At 37.7% G+C, this 18,667-nt stretch overlaps 1 protein-coding gene across 1 annotated transcript in view; it reads right to left on the bottom strand.

Annotated features, from left to right (window-relative positions):
* Positions 1-18,667, bottom strand: part of eys (eyes shut homolog) — a 202,249-nt gene that overhangs the window by 149,486 nt on the left and 34,096 nt on the right. The window contains exons 8-13 of the mRNA XM_059359709.1: positions 17,527-17,631; positions 13,107-13,246; positions 10,452-10,615; positions 10,043-10,296; positions 7,194-7,298; positions 3,175-3,297 (exon numbers count right to left, since the gene is read on the bottom strand). Coding sequence (XP_059215692.1) covers positions 3,175-3,297; positions 7,194-7,298; positions 10,043-10,296; positions 10,452-10,615; positions 13,107-13,246; positions 17,527-17,631 — 891 coding nt within the window. The remainder of the gene's footprint in view (positions 1-3,174; positions 3,298-7,193; positions 7,299-10,042; positions 10,297-10,451; positions 10,616-13,106; positions 13,247-17,526; positions 17,632-18,667) is intronic.

Here is an 18,667-nt window from a genome sequence, read left to right as displayed (position 1 = left end):
ACAACAACCAAACAAAAACAACTGCTGCACTGTGAAAACCTGCGGTACGACAAAAAACTGTCTCATGCCAAGTGAGGCTTTTGATGAAACAACAGCTTTTGGAGCTCAAATTATTTTATGGCAAAAAGAAGTCTTGCATTGCAAAAGTGGTTCCTTTGAAATAAATGCAAATGTAAAGCGAAAAGGTACTGCTGTCAAAAACAGTTTTCTGGTCGTAAAAACACAATTACTGCCCTGCAAAATCTGCTCTTCAAGAGAATTTAATCCCTTAAGAATCTCGCAAGAGTTTCCCCAGCAACACTGATAACAAGTCAGTACTGCATCTCTGTTTTTTGCACAAGAGTTGTTTCCAATTATGGTATTATTATGACACACAAATTCAGATGGAGGGCAGAATCTAATGAATTCATATACAGTGTGAATTCACTGGGTAAGTCAATGCACTTGAGAATTACTAGCCCTATTTATACTGCGTTTCTGCAGAGTGCTGTAATGAGCTCTGACGTCATTTCGCCTTAGGACATTCTTACTGATTCCACAATGGTATAATATTGCCATCCATTCACATTGTAATCTAGCATTGCAAAATTAAGTGGGAGGAGTCTGTAGTGCCGTGTAACACAGCAGTGACGTTGTGTGTACAATAAGCGACATCAGCGGCGAATGCATTCAAAACAATAATGGTGGAAGAACTGCCTGTTGTGCAGTTTCTCGAGGTAGAGATTCTACAGACTCAAGCAAAGTTGTTCTGTATTTTGCTGAACATGATTCGATTACTGTCGGACTCAAGTGAGAAGCGTGTTTCTGATGATACGGTCCACTTCCTTACTTCATTAGTGTTGGTTGCACAAATAATGTACGTCCCCCATTTTCCATAATGGTAGTAAATAAAGAGGGTAAATAAAGAAAAATGTAAGCAAAACTGCGACTGAAGTGGATAAAAAACTTCAATCGAGTCAATAAACATTAAGTGAAAGCACTGTAATAAACATGTTGGTATTGCCATGCACTGTAAAAAAGATGAACAATAGCTACTCTTGAAATTGAGGCAACAGATTGCACACAATATTATTAATTAAATCTAACTACGTTACAAGTTGAGTTAATAACAACTTAACAGGAAGTGTCTGTCAATTAAAAACGGACTAATTCTATTGTGTTGGATTCATTCAAAATTCTCTTGATTTAGAATTACATACACATAAAGATTATATTTAATGTGATCAAAATAAGTAGATTCTCTAGAAAGATTTTTATATTAAAGTTACGTAAACAACTGCCTCAAAATCAAGGACGCATTTATATTTAATATATTTTATTAAATATATTAAGTAAAATGAAATGACTACAGAATAATTTATTACAGTGTGCGATCCTGGAACAACTTCTCCCTGTTTTTAGCATTCAGGTAGAAAATAGTAGCTGAAGTTAATATAGCTAGTAGCTCATGTACATTTAAAATAGTAAATCAAAAAGGACATTAGCCCCTTTCAGACTGCCGTTTCTGCTCTGCTGGTTCACACTGATCCCGCATCGAACAGTCCTGCCAATTAATCGCCTCTGCTACTACCTCTGAAGGAATCAAAGAGGTGTAAATATTGTGGCTTGAAACAGCAGTCTGAAAGGGGCTATTGTCTTTTTGACTTGCCCTTTTAAATGAATAACATTCAGCTACTATTTTCTACCTGAACACTTCCCAGAGGTCTGGTCAAAGCTGTAAAAAACCTGGTCGTGACTTAAAAACCACAGAGAAGTTGTCACAGGACATCGCATGGCAATACCAACATGTTTAATACAGTTTTTTCACTTAATGTTTATTGACTCTATTGAGGCTCTTTATCCACTTCAGCCGCAGTTTCGCTTACATTTTCCTTTATTTCTCCTCTTTATTTACTACCATTATACAAGACCCAAAAGTAGCCCTTGTTTTTCCAGATTTGTTCGATTGAAACAGCCAAAAACAGAACGAATCATAGGTATTTCTGCAGCATTGTTAAACTGCCTCCAGCTGCCTGCCCTCCATCTGGGGAGCTCACTGATGTATGACGTCATATGCAAACAAGCTATTCATAAAAACGCAAAATATACTGTTTCGAGTTCAACCAACATTCTCAGTTCAAGAATATGATTTAGTCTGAGTTCTAAACACTAGGTCAAAAAGTTGACAGCGTGGGATATACAGCGTAGCGAGGGAAGGTATGAGTAACATGTTTTGCAACACATTAGGTTGGCAAGCATTAGATAATATGGATGCCAAGACTGCCGACCTGAAACATCTAGACAAGACAGCATCTCGCAGTTTGCCCTTGAGGAGTGATCTGGGGAGAGCTGCTCGCCGCAGGTTGCTTTCATTTACATAAGAAATCACTCACAATCCTTCACTTTGACATCTGCCGAGCATAAGTGCAACAGGAGTAATGAAGTTAGGGTTATTGATTGGGTTACATGAACTTCTATGTAATAGCCATTCATTTGAAAAGAGATGGAGCTGGTGTGGAGTACTGTCGACTGAATTATGATTGGTTTGGCAGGAAAAAATGTTTTCATTTCAAGTACCATAACTGTGTCTAGAAATAAGCTGCATGGTTTCCTGTACACACAGTACTATACTGGCACTCTGTCACTTTTCCGCAAATATATCCTGGACTTGGAGTCCGAGGCTTGCCAGGGGTAACCAGGCTTCAGAGTATCTAACAGGTCAAGCCTCTTCCTCTTCCTCCTGTGTTATCCCTGCCATCGCTGGCAGCTACTGCTGCGATAACACCGTCACCCTCATGGAGGGGAATCAGGGGGAATTGACTGACGCACAAACAAAATTGTTTTTTTCCAGCAGGAGCTGTCAAATTAATCTGCGTGAATCAGCATAAGATTATCAGGTGCTAAAAAATTAGACGCCAGTTTTTGGACTATTGTTTTAATGCACGATCTAGTAAGAGAATGTATTACACAGCAAATAGCGCATGAAAGAAAATATTATGCAACCATATTGTGATGAAACAAAAAGTGGATTCTTTTTGATCTGCAGACAGCGAAACATTACCTGAGGCTGCAGTATTTACTGTACAGCAGCACACTCATTTTAGTAAAGTGACCTTGAAGCATGAAAAAATGCATGATTTTTCACCTGCTTATATGCCTGCATGACAAATATGAGCCATAAAAGGTCTTGCTCACCTCGTTCACACGTGCAAGACACATTCTGTCCATCCTTGGTCTCAGTGCATATTAATGTATGTTCACTGCACAGTCCAAACGAGCAAAGGTCAATATCCACAGAGCAATCTTTCCCCTTGAACCCTGCAATGAAAACGTTGTTAACAAAGCAGAACATTGGAGGAATAAACAATAAGGTCTGAATTAATAAAATAACAGTAACACACACTACACTACCCATATTTATGTGGCTGTGGGATTTATGAGGTATAGACACCTTTTCTTTAGCGGATTAATGGGTGTATTGATTCTCCCCCTTGCAATCTACCTGCTATGCAGTATGCTAATTGAGTGAATCATTGACAGAGACCCACCCTACCAAACTGATCTATATCACATTTATCTGCCACACCAAATGCACGTCTGCATGTCACTGATAGATACCCATGTCAATATCTATTGTTGTAAATAAAGCCCAGGCAGATGGTGTGACCGATACTCATTACATGTGTTTATACAAATAAAGATGACTCAAAGGGAAAATCCTAAAATAGATTACTGTGTTTTCTCACTGACATCACACTGTTCAATCCAGGCCCATTAGATAATGTGGGCCAAAAAATTTGCATTTAATTGTCAGTCAGAGACATAAGTCAGAGGATATTTTTGACAGGAAAATGTTCTAAATTTCATCCTCACGCAAACCGAAAACCTCTTTAGAAGCTTCTAAACAGGAAGAATGTACCAAAATCTCCGTCGCATTAATCTGTGTGCAGTCGGTGTCTGCAAAGTAGGTCTCACTCTGCAAAGGAGTGAAATATTTCAAACATCACTTCCTAATGCAAATCCCTTTTATCAAGACTAGGATGTACCCAGAGGACAGCAGTTTTATAAGATAATGTACTTCCTGTTGTAAGCAGTCTCCACGTTCTTTACATTGTAACCTGTTTCCAGACTACTTTACATCAGCACATCTATCTCGATGTTTGATGACCTTCCAACTACCCTTTTCTCGTCGTATTATGTATTGCCTTGACTAGTTAATGGACAGCTATTGCCTCCAACAGAGTGTTTCAGAAGTGTTTAATAACCAATTGTGCATGCAATTCACTCTGAGGTTAATGTTGCATGAAGGAATGTCACATTTACAGTGTCACCACCATTTCCAAATGGGACTCCCTATTCTATCTGACAGCTACCAGTGGCTTAGTCATCCCAGAAACAAAGGCAGAAAGTAAGAATTTGTGCTTTTAACTTTCTCTCAAAATGTGCAGCAGTAACAAGGCTTCCTGTAAAGGCATGTTGAATACATTAAAGTCTTTATGTACCCACGTTCAGTGGTTAAAGATAACAGACTTGTATCATGGCTGTTCCTTGGTGGGAGAACTGCTGTTCATCAGGATATTTAGTCATATCTCATTATCAATGTACTGTATGATTCACTGAACTGAAAAACTGAAAATCGTGTTCTTGGAAAGAGGTAGAGTTGTTACAGTGAGTTTAAAAAGATAAATTTTGATTAAATTTAAAATGTGGCTGTGTACAATTATAGGCTGTGCCGAACAGTTCAAGGCATCATTCATAACATAAACTTCAATTACGGACCGGCAAACCATTTAACATTAACATTCATATTGAGAATTAGCATTTGAATGTGTCTATTAATTTAGTTTGGACCTGGAATTTCTGCAGATACAGATTAAGATTAAGCTACATTATAGAATTAGATCCCAGTAATGGTGTGTAGGATTGTTTCTGATTCATGGGATCCAAACATTTCCAATAGTTGTTAAGTACAAATGCCAACATTTATTGCAAAATGGTAATTATTTCTAAAATCTACGTTTTTATTGTAATACAATCTTCTGCTTCGACCCACATTTGAGCCTTTCAAAAATAACATTTTTATTGGAGGTAAAAAAACAGTTTGCTCTCCAGCTAATTGCATGCAATTGGAGGTGCACACTTGGATTTTTGTTTATATACATTTTTAGGGGATGACATCACGAAATATGACAATATACATTCAAAGCACCATGGCTTTGGATCAGGTTCTGGTCAGTATCTAATAATGCAACCTACGCAGCGGTTTTTAAAGCACCACTTAAAAACAACAATAATTTTTTCCTGTTACTCAGTTCAAGCAAAATCTAAATCGAATGTTTTCAAATTAGAAGTCCTCATATCTCTAACTATTCGAGCCGAAGTAAGGTGACACTGCTATGCCAAACTGTTTTCCTGGTATTGGTGCTCAACTTCTTGTACCGTGGACTTTAATAATATATAATTGCTAAATGTGTTCGGCAGTTATAATTAAATTTTAAGTGACATGCGCATTGTAAGCAATGCTGAAAAATTTGGTCACAGCAAGTTGCATGACAGCAACATTATAAATTTAAATGGTTCGTGGCCACGAGTCAATGACAGTATTTAGACATTCTCCAAAAACCATGGCTGCCGTAAACTAATTAGCATGATTGCCAGTCACCGTGTGTGTTTTGATGTGGAAACAGGTGCAGATTCAACATTTATATTTTCTGTCACCAAAACAACAAATTTAGGAGGATTGTACAACCTTTGCCAAAGGCACTCTGAGAGCTTTCAGGTTTATTTCAAGTCAAAATAATAATTTTAAATGTACTGTAAACTGTACTGCTGCTGAAAACAGGAAACTGTAACAGAAATGGGTCAGACCACAGAACTGGTAAATAGTGACAGTCTTTCTTCTCCTATGTGTGTGTTTTTATAAAAAGAAGCAAGCGAACCTGACAGACCATTTATTTAATTCAATTTCTGAAAAGATAAAGTGATCAGAAACACCTGTCTATAAATCTTTCAATGAAATCAAAGCAGTAATGGACGCTTTACTGACACATTGGTGTTCTGTTTTTGCCCAAATCTAATTTGAGCAAAAGGCAGAAAAATATAATAAGGGCAGATTATTTATACTGATGCATTTGCTGTGTCCCTAATGTCATAAAAGCACACCATGTAACAGGCGCTGCACATGTTTCAAAGCAGTAAATGCTTTAATGACTTCCTCCACATTTGTATTGATTTATTGTGCATAATATAAGGTGATATATATATATATATATATATATATATATATATATATATATATAAAAAAGAAAGGCTCAGAGAACTAAAACAAGAAACACCATGACAACAAAACAGCAGTAATATTGTTTCCCTACATCTTATTTAAACAACTTCAGCATGAGAGCCGACATATCCAGCATACCCCATGCAGTTCTTCTGCATTTGTGGAATATATTAGGGATATAATATAGTTAAACAGACCCATTGTCCGGTGCCAGCGTGTATTTTGTGTCCGGTCAACACCTATGTTTTGTGGATTTCATTTGTCAAATATTTGCCTGTAAATCCTGCTCTGCGGATTGTGGCTGTTTGCTATTGAATGTGACATTGGGCCGTGGCACACTGACTTGTGCAATCAAGTAGTGATTAAGTATTTTATTACCAGAGGGCATAGTAAAATCAGCTTCGCACAGGGGAATGCAACCACTCCCTCTATTTTAGACTGATTATGGATCCTTTCTGGAACATGTGTTATAAAATAGCTCACATATAGAAAATGTGTCATAAACCATGTTACTTGATTAAAAGACAATGCTAAAAACTAAATCTCAGTCTAATTAGGTAAGTCTTGTTTACATGCATTAATGTTGTTATTTTCTATGGGTCTACGAATGTCAATATTAACCTAAAAAAAATAAAGCATGAAAAACATATTTTTTTCACTTTCCAACCCATAATGCAGATTGATAACATCTATTTGCTTTGTGTAGAGCCAGCTTCTAGCCTGCATTCACACCTGATAATTCCTGTCTCATTGGCTATCTTTAGAAACACATCTTGAACAAAAACTGAAAAATGATCAAAGTAAACAAACAAGTTTTCATGTAAATGTGCGAGAAATAAACTTTTCACATATTCCCAAGGTGGAGTGTATGGAAAATTAATAGCATGATATTTTTGTAAACATGCTCAATAATACACAAGTAGTTGGTACTTACCAAGAGGACAATGACAAATGTAGTCATTTATCAGATCCATGCAAGAGCCTCCATTTAGACAAGGCTGCGACCAGCAGTCATTTACATTCTCAGAGCAGGTCCTTCCTGCAGGATAACGAGGGAAACAAATGAACCTGAGTTAATATTACAGGGACTACAGTTTAAAGGGGACATATCTTGTGCTTGTTTGCAAGTACATGATTGTATTGTGGGTTTCTATATATAACATTTTTACATGATTACATGATTTAACATTCAAAAAACACATTTTTTCTCACCTGCATTCACCCTGTCTGAAACACTCTGTTTTAGCGCCTGTCTCTTTAAGACAAAGCCGATTGTGCTTTGATTGGTCAGCATTTTTAAAATCTTTCGCATCTGTGTTCTTTGAATATTGGCTGCAAAGAATGCGCTTTTGGGGTTTTGCAAAGCCTGCAGGGTTGATTAGGTACAGGAGTGAAATGGGTCTTGGAACTGAAATATTGTACTGACAGCCCACATTTCCCACAGTGCCTTGTGCTTGATTAAGTGTAAATTAGCTTTTTTATGTTGCAAAATACAAAATTCTTTTATGTTTTGGTTTTTGCCATCGTTATGCTGGGTTTTAGTTCTACTATTAGTGAGGTGGCTGTTACATTTCCTGCCATAACTGGCAAACACACAACATTTAAAATATGTTTCTACTAATACACTTTGCTGTCACTGTGGACTTTATATAATTATTGAAGTGTGTGTGTGTGTGTGAAGCTGTGGTGTGTGAAGAATAATTCCAACCACATTCAGAACATATGCAGAACACATTTCCGTTTATTTCCTAAACAATGAGGCAGCACCTGGTTTATTGGTGACAGGATTTTATTTCATGAGGCAGCTGATTGCCTCTGATTCTACTGGCTCAAAAATGTGATTGAATGATTATGTGTTGGGCATGTTGCAGCTTGTATGTATGCAGACATGGTGTAACCTCAATTTTATTATCCTCTAGCTAAGAGTTAGATATGAAATTGATTTCAGATTTTTACTGACAAATGTAATGCTCCACCAGGCCTGGCCTCTGGCAATATTTCAGACCTCTTAGTTCTCTGTGAGCCAGAGAGCTCATAGAGAACAAACAGCCTAACATCCTCAGGCACTGCTCTATCTGCACTGCTGTCTATACCAAAGGTAATTGTACTTTTGCCATTACGACCCCATACACTGGCAAGAGCTCTGTTAATCATGTACTGTAAGATACTCATATAATTAAGGTAGCTGCTGACTTACATCCAGCCTAAATGTACTGTATAAGACACACTTTGTACTGCACTCTCTATGATACTGAGCCGGATCGTTATGCCAGTCAATACTAATTCATTTTACTGCTAACATGCTACTGCACCACTGTTCAATTTAGATATTTTCACCACCCATGACCAAGTCCATAATATTAACAGTCCACATGATGCCAAATGTCTTAGAAATAGATACAGCATTTTATATGCACATTATCTAACTTGCAAGTGAATTTAACTTGTATTACCTTCTCCAAGGTCATGCTCCTGGCCCAATTTGCATGAAACTTGGTGGAAGCATGTAGCCTGGTCCAGGAGGAACCCATTTCATTTTTGAGTGTATTGAATCTTGGGGCAGATACACAAATTCATTTTCACTGTCATTAACATACAACATTTGTGCTGCATTTATGTTGTGTTGAAATAACCTGAAAAATGAGTATCAGACTGGAAACAAATTACATGAACACCCCTTTAAGTCAGCATGTTAACATTTCATGATAGGGCATGTCTGACGGAGGTCTGCGCTACCGGATTTTTGCATGGACATGGCTTTGGACATTTCCATGTCTCTATTGATTATAAAGCAGGTCTAAGTGCTAAATAAATACTGTGAAAGTATCAAAACGCTCAATCCACTGAGAAATGCACAAAGCCTGTATTCAGAAACTGCCTTTAAACAAGCCGTAAGGACTTCTGTAAGGTTGTGATGTCACAACTATACATTTAGCTAGAAAGTGAGGCTATACTCTGTTGCAGTCATTCCCAACTACAGTGATGGTGCACAGAGATGCCAACAGGGTCGATGCAGATACACTGACCAATCAGACGAAACATGGCTTTTTCAGGAGGAGGGTCTTAAAGAGACAGACACTAAAACTGAGCATTTCAGACAGAGAGTGACTACAGGTATATTCAGACAGACAGACAGTATGAGTAAAATGAATGTGTTTTTTGAACACAGAAGCATGTAAACATGTTCTAGTAGAAACCCAATATACAAGTATGAACCTGAAAATTAGCATTATATGTCCCCTTTAAATAACATCTGGTAAACACGGCACAGATGTTACATAAATATAAAAACTGGCATTTTTGTTAACAGTGATGAATGTATGTTTAGCCTCAAGCTACAATGTTTTATATGTGGTTGAGGTATAAATAACTCATCAGTAATACAAATAAATCACATTTCTTCCACATTAATTACTTCTAAGTTTTATGTCACTATAAATCTCGTTCTAATGCATAATTATTACAAAAGGTTATTTTCTTTCCAATTATATCAAAAAGCATTTCCACAATCAGATAACTGTTTTATATTCAAACTATGGCTATGTGTGTGAAACTGAATATTTTACTTCTATGCATCTCAGCCTGATTATTTGTGCTGACCACTAATGCTTACAAATTTCAATGTGAAAAATCCTGATGGACTTGCTTTGTGTATTGTGCATTTTTGTTTCTAACATCTTCCCATTCAGACACTAAAAGACCTCTTCTAAAACCTGATATTCCTACGGCTGGCCATCCTAATGGCTGTAAATAGGCTCACATTCGCATCAGATGGTCTCATACCCTCAAACCCTGGGGGACAGTGGCACCGATAATCACTGATTAGGTCCACACAGGTGGCACCGCTTGCACAGGGGAAGCTGTTGCACTCATTTGTTTCCACTTCACAGAGCGACCCTTCAAATCCGAGCATGCAGCGACAGGTAAAGTTATACTGCTGGTCCAGACAAACACCATGTTCAGAGCAGCGATGGCCAACACAGTAATCAATGTCCTCGTCACAGTGGACGCCTGTGTATCCTCTGGGACAAAGGCAGCTAGCAAGAGATTAAAGAGAATTTCTTAATACTGTATAGAGGTAGAGGAATGCTTTCAGCCCTGAAGAAAGAGAACAGTAAATGTCACAGCTTTTACAATCATTGACATTCTGGTGCCTGAATGGCCCGAAGACAATCAAGATTTGAACACTTACCTGTAACCATCAATCTCATCCACACAAGTGGCTCCATTCTGACACCAATGTTGAACACAGTCATTGACATTTATGCGGCAGTTCTGACCAGACCAACCAGGTGTGCAGATGCAGGTGTAGCTGCTGGCATCATTCAACACACAACGTCCTCCATTGGCGCATGGCTGATGATAGAAGATGGAGCTATTAGATACATGTGTCGTGAAATGTGTCGTTTCATGTCCAAAAATGAAATTCTTTTTATCTTGTATGGTAATATTTCAGATTAGGCTGAGCCCATTCTGGTCAAAAATATAACCATCATTTTACAATGCAACCTCTAATCATTTCTTGCTCCTGGCAGCCTGAAAATGAGCTTCATTACAGCCACATGACACACTCATGAATACTGATTCATGCTTTATACTGGGTTCACTCAGTATTCTGTGTAGCATCTACATCATGTCTTACAAGACAAGATCAATGGTCATTGAGGGCTAAACCTCCCAAGAGTTCTCTATAACAAAACAGATACGCATGCTCACTGGAACGTGTGTATATATAGTAGAGGGGAAACAAAAGGGGCTAAGGGAAGAGCTTGCTTGTGGGAAGGTGTATAATGCAGACATCATGGCATTTCTGTAAGGGGGCCAAAACAAGGCTTTCTCCACAGTGAGTGATCATCTCCATCTGTCATCTGAAGAAGCTCCTCTCTTCAGGTTTGGTTGCTTTTTTTAAACCGTAGAGGGTCGATTTATCTGTACGTAAAAAAAACACCTTCCACATTCAAAAATACAGACATTGCAAATCTTCAGTGGCACTCATCCACGTCAGGTGGCAGAGGCCTTTTCAGTCCTGTAAATGTGCTCCCCTCCTGCATGCCAAAAGCAAAAACCCTGACAAACAATCACACAATTCCAGCTTTGTCTTCTTCCACCGTGACTGCTTATAAACCTGGAGGATGTGCAACCACATTCAAAAGGGACATAAAAATGTACTTCAGTGATTTAAAGCAACTACAAGGAGTTTTTTTTTACTGGTAAGGTAACAGGAAACAGTTTTGATTTAATACTGATGCCTCGATATGACCTACATAAGCAAATGAGACTATCAGCAAGAAAATTGGATATTTATTATTTATTATGCCAGTCTCCAGGTCAGATTTCAGGCAAAATCAGACAAAATGATTTACTTTACAGACCAGAAAAGCCTATGTTCACATTTTCCCAGGGAAAGTTTGGCAGTGGGTACTAGGTTTGGTTTTTTTTTTAATTTTATTTCTGACATTATATTTAGTGGTTATGGCGCATTTCAAATGATTTTAAAACTGATCCTGTATTGACCCTCATCCTCCTTGACAGCTATAAAATATGTCTTTTTTATTTATGAAGTACATTGTGAGACACTGCTTTACATCACTTTGGGAATATATGTTTTTCTGGTAAAACATAGTTTACTTTGTTTCACCATTGACATATTACAGCTATTATTCTTAGATAGCCACAAATAAATAACCTCATCTGTGCTATGTATCCTGCAAAAAGCTGTTAAAAAAAAGAAAAATTGTATTAAAAATAAATTTCATCTTACTTTCACTTGCTTTAAAGCCTGATGTAGGTATTTATGACCCAAGATGGCCATGCTCAAACACTACCATTTGCATCCACAGGGGTCGCCAAAGTCAACACAAAATAAAAGTTCCTTATAGTTGCTTTAAATCTACAGGATCTGCAGCCACATTCAAAATTATAAAAATGATTTCATACTTCACTGATTTAAATATGAGGCATACAGTATAATGAGAATATATAGTTCAACCATGTAGCCAATAACCAGGTGTTTTTATATTTACAGTTCGTTCATAGGTCTGAATGTCTTCACGACATTTGTGTATTGGTTGTATTGTGTTTGAAATGTATCAATAAAGGTGACGAGAAAGCAGTGAACTGGCTCATTATTCAATCATTTAATACAGCTTTCTTCCCGGGTAAACCGACATACTGTACAGCTTCGGCACCAGCTGATTGCTTGTGTTTATGGATTATCACATTTGCCGTCAATCTTCCTGTGGGACTTATGCTTATTTGTATCCCCGTGTATAACAAAGGATTATCCCACATTTTAGAAAATGAGATACTGACTTAATATTTGATACCTTCTCACTTAAATCCTCAGTTTTAGAAATCAGTTTGTGGTGACAGTTGGCAGATATTTTGCAGGTAAATAACTGCAAGTACTTTCTCACTTAACATATTAGAGCTAAAGTGTTTTAAGCCATTTAAGACAAAGTGCTTTTAAGTGTAAGTGCTTTCAGCATGTGAATTTCGTTGGATTAAGTCCAGTTCTTATGCCAAAGTGTCACACTGCTTATTGGAAAAAATGTACCATCACCTCAACCAGATGTAAAGATAATTGTTCTTTCTATGTTCTTATGTCACAAAAACAAGTGCTGAAACCCCTCCAAAAATAATAACGGTGGAAATTATACAAAACATCCTCATTAATTTGCTTGTTATGGTTCCCTGCTGCTGTGATAATGTTGCTGCACTTTTGTAGAGAATACACATTGCTTGGAGAGAAATAAACAGAAGATTAAACATGTATGGGACTTAAGAGGAATACTTTAAAGGACAGCATATGAGGACAAATAGTCCATTAGGATGTTTTGTTACTCACTCGAAGGTTTTCAGGACAGGGTACACGGCAGGTATATTCAAGGCCAACTGGGAGATCCAAACACTGAGTCTTTGGTGGACACGTGTTGTTGGGTAGAGGACAAGCATCTATGTCTACTTCACAGTTCTTTCCAAGAAAACCTGAAAGAAAAAATGTAATAGTGTAGTAAATACTCACCACAAAGACATTTTCTTAGTAATGTCACTGTGACATGTTCTGCTCTTCTATGTTTCTAATAAACAAGGCCAGAAAGAATGACCCAGTTTTAAAAGGATAGCCGATGTACCACAGTGCCTCTCTTGTATTCAACTACAGCCTCAATTTAATTTATTTATTAACTTTGGTTTGAATTTACAAAAAACATTATCCACCTTCTTCTTGCTCTTATAATTTAAATATTTATATTTTACCATTATCAGATTTACAAGAAAAGGGTTTTGTCTTGTCCCTGAAAGAAGACCCTTATTGAGGTGGTGTAACCATATAATGGGATTCGTGCAGGCACTCACACATTCTCTTCTCTCATTACTCTTAATTTTTTTGTTAACAGAAAAAATTTAAGAAGTCACCATTCTCAATCATCTGAATCCGATCTTACGCTGGTGAGCTGAATGATAAACCCTCCTCGATTATAATGGCTTTTAGTGTAGGTGACACCCCCAAAATACTATATAAGGGCAGTTGTTGTATCGGGATGTCCATGACTAAAGAAATTATATTGGGTAAAAACTTAAAATGGATTTGATTTTAATGACACATCAGTAAAACTGAGTTTCTCCCCAAATAAATTCTATTAAAGTCCATGTGCAAAGACAAAATTTGGGGAAATTACTTTTAGTTTTTTTGCAGCACACACAAAAAAAGGTTTAAACTTAACAAAATTGTACCTAGAGGTCAATTAAAACCCATGAATACAAACTACTCTGATTTTGAATGTGATTGTTTTTTACTGTTTTTTTATTTTTCATTTTAATTGCATATTATTGTTTTGTTGTTAATTTGTTTTCTTGTTAACTTTTAATTGTACTCTAAAATTATTGAAAAAGAGCGCTTGCCCTCAATGATATCTTTTGATTAAATAAAGGCTATATTTAAAAAATAAAAGCACCCCTTAAAATCTTGTGTTCACCAGGGATGCGCTCATAGATTTTTCTTGCAAATAAGTTATTCAGCATGAGAAAAGCAAGATACTTTTACTCTTATCTTGGTTACTAATAAAATCGCCTACATGAGGCCTGATTTGATCCCAATGGTTATACCTTTGGTGAAATCAATAGGTGAAAGCACCATGAATTTAACATATAACATTATGTAAGCTTGAGGAGAGTGAGAACGGTGCATTCATTGGACTTTAAATGTACTGTTGTGAAGAAGGCATGCAGTATTGAGTTGGTAATGTTTTCCACAGAAGATAAAAAAGAAAGCGGCCAGCAACTTAAAATTCCATCCGTGTCTTAAGACTTTGCTGAGTAGTGTGGTCCGGCACTCTCCAGACTATTTTCTTTCATTGTAGAAGTCACTTCACCATGAGAAGATGCAGCAGATGAGGCATATGAGCGGAAGAGGCTTAGGTTTACTGAGATAACAGATGGGATTTAGTAGCAAGGCTGGAAAGCCAGGGTGTGCCCTGTGGAATTTCGTTACCATGGATCTGTGGCCACATCTAGTACCAGTTTACTTAGGGAGTTAGGGATTCATGATCAGGGATTATGGCAGGCTGCAAAGGCATCTTCAGAGGCTGCTGAAAAGAGCAACCAATGGCTCTGGTCTGGCTGCAGAGAAAAGGCACCAGCTTGCAGACAATGTATGGATATCTGTGTTGTGTTTAAGATAGGAGATACAGCAAATATCACAGTCAGAACAGCGGTCAAACAACTTTCTACTCGCTGTATAATCCTGCTCGTTTTACTGTTAGGAAGAGAGCAAATACAGTCATCGCAAGTACATTTGTGAAACATGGATGCTCCTAAATATAGACAGGCCAGTGTGGACGGGTACAGTTCTGATCAGTGCTCTGAGCAGGTGTAACGGGGGCGGCGCATGATAACTGTTGAGCCTTCTGGGGTGTCGTGGGTCTAATTCAACTTGACATCTGTGATGGGGGCCTCCAACTAGATAACCCCAATGACATAGCCATCAGCCAACCTGGTCGTTCCTCTAACAACACAGCCAGATATCCACAGAGATATTCACCCAATGAAGCACAAGGGACAGTCACATATGATAAGGTGTGTCAGAAAATGGGACTTAAAAAAGAAAAACACGTATGCTTTAATGATATTTTTAGTCATATTCAAAGTTCAAAGGCTTTTTTTAAATAGGTGATCAAAAAATGAACATAAGGATCCCCATCAGAATCACCAACCAAACTGATACAAAGAGAGGGATCTTAGTGAAATGTTTTGCCCTACTTAGTTCCTATTCATTTGTTTTTTGTTTGTTTTAATTTTATTAATGCAAAAACAATACCATCGTGACTTTACAGCTATGAAAAGCATAGTACCCAAGGACAAACAAAGAAAACAACTTGGTGTACAGAACTTGATGTAAACAAGCAAGCTGACAAACTAAAAAAACAAACCTAACAAACTACAAAATAACAAACTAAAAAATATATATAAAATAATATCCCTAATTATCCAAATAACATCTTGTAGCTACTGTGACTTAAATTAGTGAAATTAAATGCCCAGGGGAAAACTATTACATATGGCATGCATAATTATGTGATTGTGTGTGGGTGAGGGGTAAAGGTAAATATAATAATAATAACAGAAATAATAATAGAAAAAGAAGACAATTAGGTGGCCATAAGGGACAAATGGAAAATAAATTAATGGCATACAGACAGATGGATAAGTTAAGATAGATAAAAGATTGATTAATAAATAGATTTATAAACTTTTGGTATAAGGCTTTTTGTCATTATTCCATTGTTCATTGTTATTCAGAAGGTCCTGTATTTAAAGATGCTGACATTTAAAAGAGTTTGCAGGTTCCCCTTGTGTCTGCAAAGATTTCCTCCAATTTCCTCTGTAAGTTCAAAGAAGTGCCAGTCAAGTGAACTGGAAACTCAAAATTCCCTGTAGGTAAGACTTTGTTTTTCTGTCTGTGTGTTAGCCCCGAGATCGACTGGCAACCTGTCTAGGGTGTGCCTGCCCTGTGTCTCTCCCAGTGCACGCTGGGGGAGTCTCCAGCCCCTCACAACCCTGAGCAGGATAAGCGGCAGTGGAAATGGACAGAGAGATGGATGAAATACGCTCCAACCTATCCTTCACAATCTTTTAAACTATGTAAAGTTGCACCTCAGACACTTCAAGGGCTGACACAATTCATCAGCTGATGAAAACACAATGCCACCTCTGAATGTCACCTTAAATAGTGACTCTAATGTGCCTTACTTCAGCAGCTGATGAGGCGGACGGACTCTGTGACCCGTGTGTCATTAACACCGCTATTGTCCTTTAATGTTTAATTGAACAAGAGTGGAGAAACACAATGTTTCATTACCATCAATGTTACATTTCCCTAAAGAGCCAAAAACATTTGCAGAGAACAACGGCTAAAAATAACAGCGGCGAATTCTTGTGAGAAAAACATAATCTGTCCACTAAGATGCTGTGCCCACAGTGTCTTTGGTCTGTACGTGCAGCAAAATGTTCCAGGAAAGTGGGCAAGAGCAACTGCCAGGCACACTAACTGTGCCCTGCCAGCTTCACCAGGCTCCGGCAAGTGGTCCATCAGTTTATATTCAGTGGATGTAAATTTAGACTCAGACCGTTAGGCACAATAAGCAATTAAAGGAAAATTATTTTAATGGGAGTTTCATGATACAATATTATGAAACTCCCATTAATATATTTGAACAATTTGGTTGCATTACTGCGGTCTGGCAATGAGCTTGATGATTTTTCTCAGCTGTTCATCACAGGCCAAGGCTGCAAACTGATACTGTGAATAATGTGACGGAGGCTCTGGCTCTGCCTTGTTGCCTCTATACTGCACACTGCTGCATGTTGTGATCAGCAGATTAAGTTTCCTAATAAAAGGCATTTGAGTGCTTTATTCAAACATATTGCAAAAAAGGTAAAATCTAATAAATATTAATAAGAAAAAGAAACCCAAGAGTAGAACATTATTTTACTTAACAGGATATAAGTAAGAAATATGATTTATGTGAGGAATTAAATCATGGTGACTTCTCTAGCTTCACTTCCTCAGGCAGGATGTGTCACAGTCTAGGGACCCTGCTGGCAAAGGCTAATCGCCTTTGGTTTCAGTGTACACTGAGATAGCTGAGGATCTTTGGCCACATTCACTGCAGTTTAAAAGGTCTGCAGCACTGCCTGCTGCCCCGGATAATACAGATATCACTTAAATGTCATTATAAAGCTGTAGCTTTGACAATAGTGCGACATACCTGTAGGACATTGGCATTGGTGATGTCCTGGCCAGTCAGAGCATGTGCCATTATGCTGACAGGGACTGGAGTCACACTCGTTGATCTCCGTTTCACAGTTTGTTCCTGAAAATAGACGTAGAAATGCCATTATCTGCATTTGTTTCATATTACAATCTTCATATAGATTGACAACACACCTGTATACTGCATATTTAAAATACAACTTTGCTAAAAGCACTTTTTCCTCCAAAGAAGGTGATTCATTTGCCACCATTTAGTGAAGGAAAAGCCTGTCCAATCAGAGGTATATTTTCTCTAACTTTGCTTTTCCAAGGGCTCACCATCTGAATCCTACAGGACCTTGGTGAAGGAATGTTTGTGGCCTAATTATTGCTCGAGAGAAAGCTTAACATGAATACTGGAGGCAGGGGGAACCAGTAGCCTGGCTCTGTATAAAAAGTACAAAGAATGAGCCTACTAACAACTGTGAAAAGCACTAATTAACATGTATCTCATTTGTATAATTGGTGCAAGTGTAAGAACGACAAGTTTACAGGCCTTATATACTGGAATGTTTTCTGACTGGGAGCACAGACCTGGCAATCACTATGACGTTGCCAAGCAGATGTTGGTCCCAAGCAGCTACCTCAGGGGTTGAAAAGCGCCATTAAAACCGGCATTTTTTGTTATAGCCAGAAGGGGGCAACTCCAATGGTTGATTTTGTACCTCAGTCAACATTTTCCTAATGACTTTATGGCTCAATCAATAGTTTCAAAACAGCATGATGCTCATTTGTAAATTAAATTCCAATTTAGAGTAAAATAGACAACTATTAATTACTTTTTGCTGTATAGTAGGTGTGGTAGGCAGGCAGTAGGAGGTAGGCTCAGACTGAAATCACACTTGGGGAGATTGTTGGTCTTCGACTCATTAGCTGCTACCTGTGCATCTGCAGGTGAGTTATTGTGGTTTTGGAGCCAAATCCAACATGCCACTAGAAAGATGCTAAAGAAAATTCTGTTTGGAGAAAAATACTTTACATAGTTGTCTCAACAACACCATGAACTGTACAGACACCTCTCTAACATTCTTGTCCAGCCTTTAGTTATACTAAAAGAATCTCCAAGGAGTTGGGTGTTATTTTTGAATTGTGGCTTT

The sequence above is a fragment of the Centropristis striata genome, chromosome 20, assembly GCF_030273125.1.
Source record: "Centropristis striata isolate RG_2023a ecotype Rhode Island chromosome 20, C.striata_1.0, whole genome shotgun sequence".
NCBI classification, from domain to species: Eukaryota; Metazoa; Chordata; class Actinopteri; order Perciformes; family Serranidae; genus Centropristis; species Centropristis striata.
Note: the sequence above shows the minus strand (reverse complement) of the source record. Positions and strands in the feature narration are given on the sequence as shown.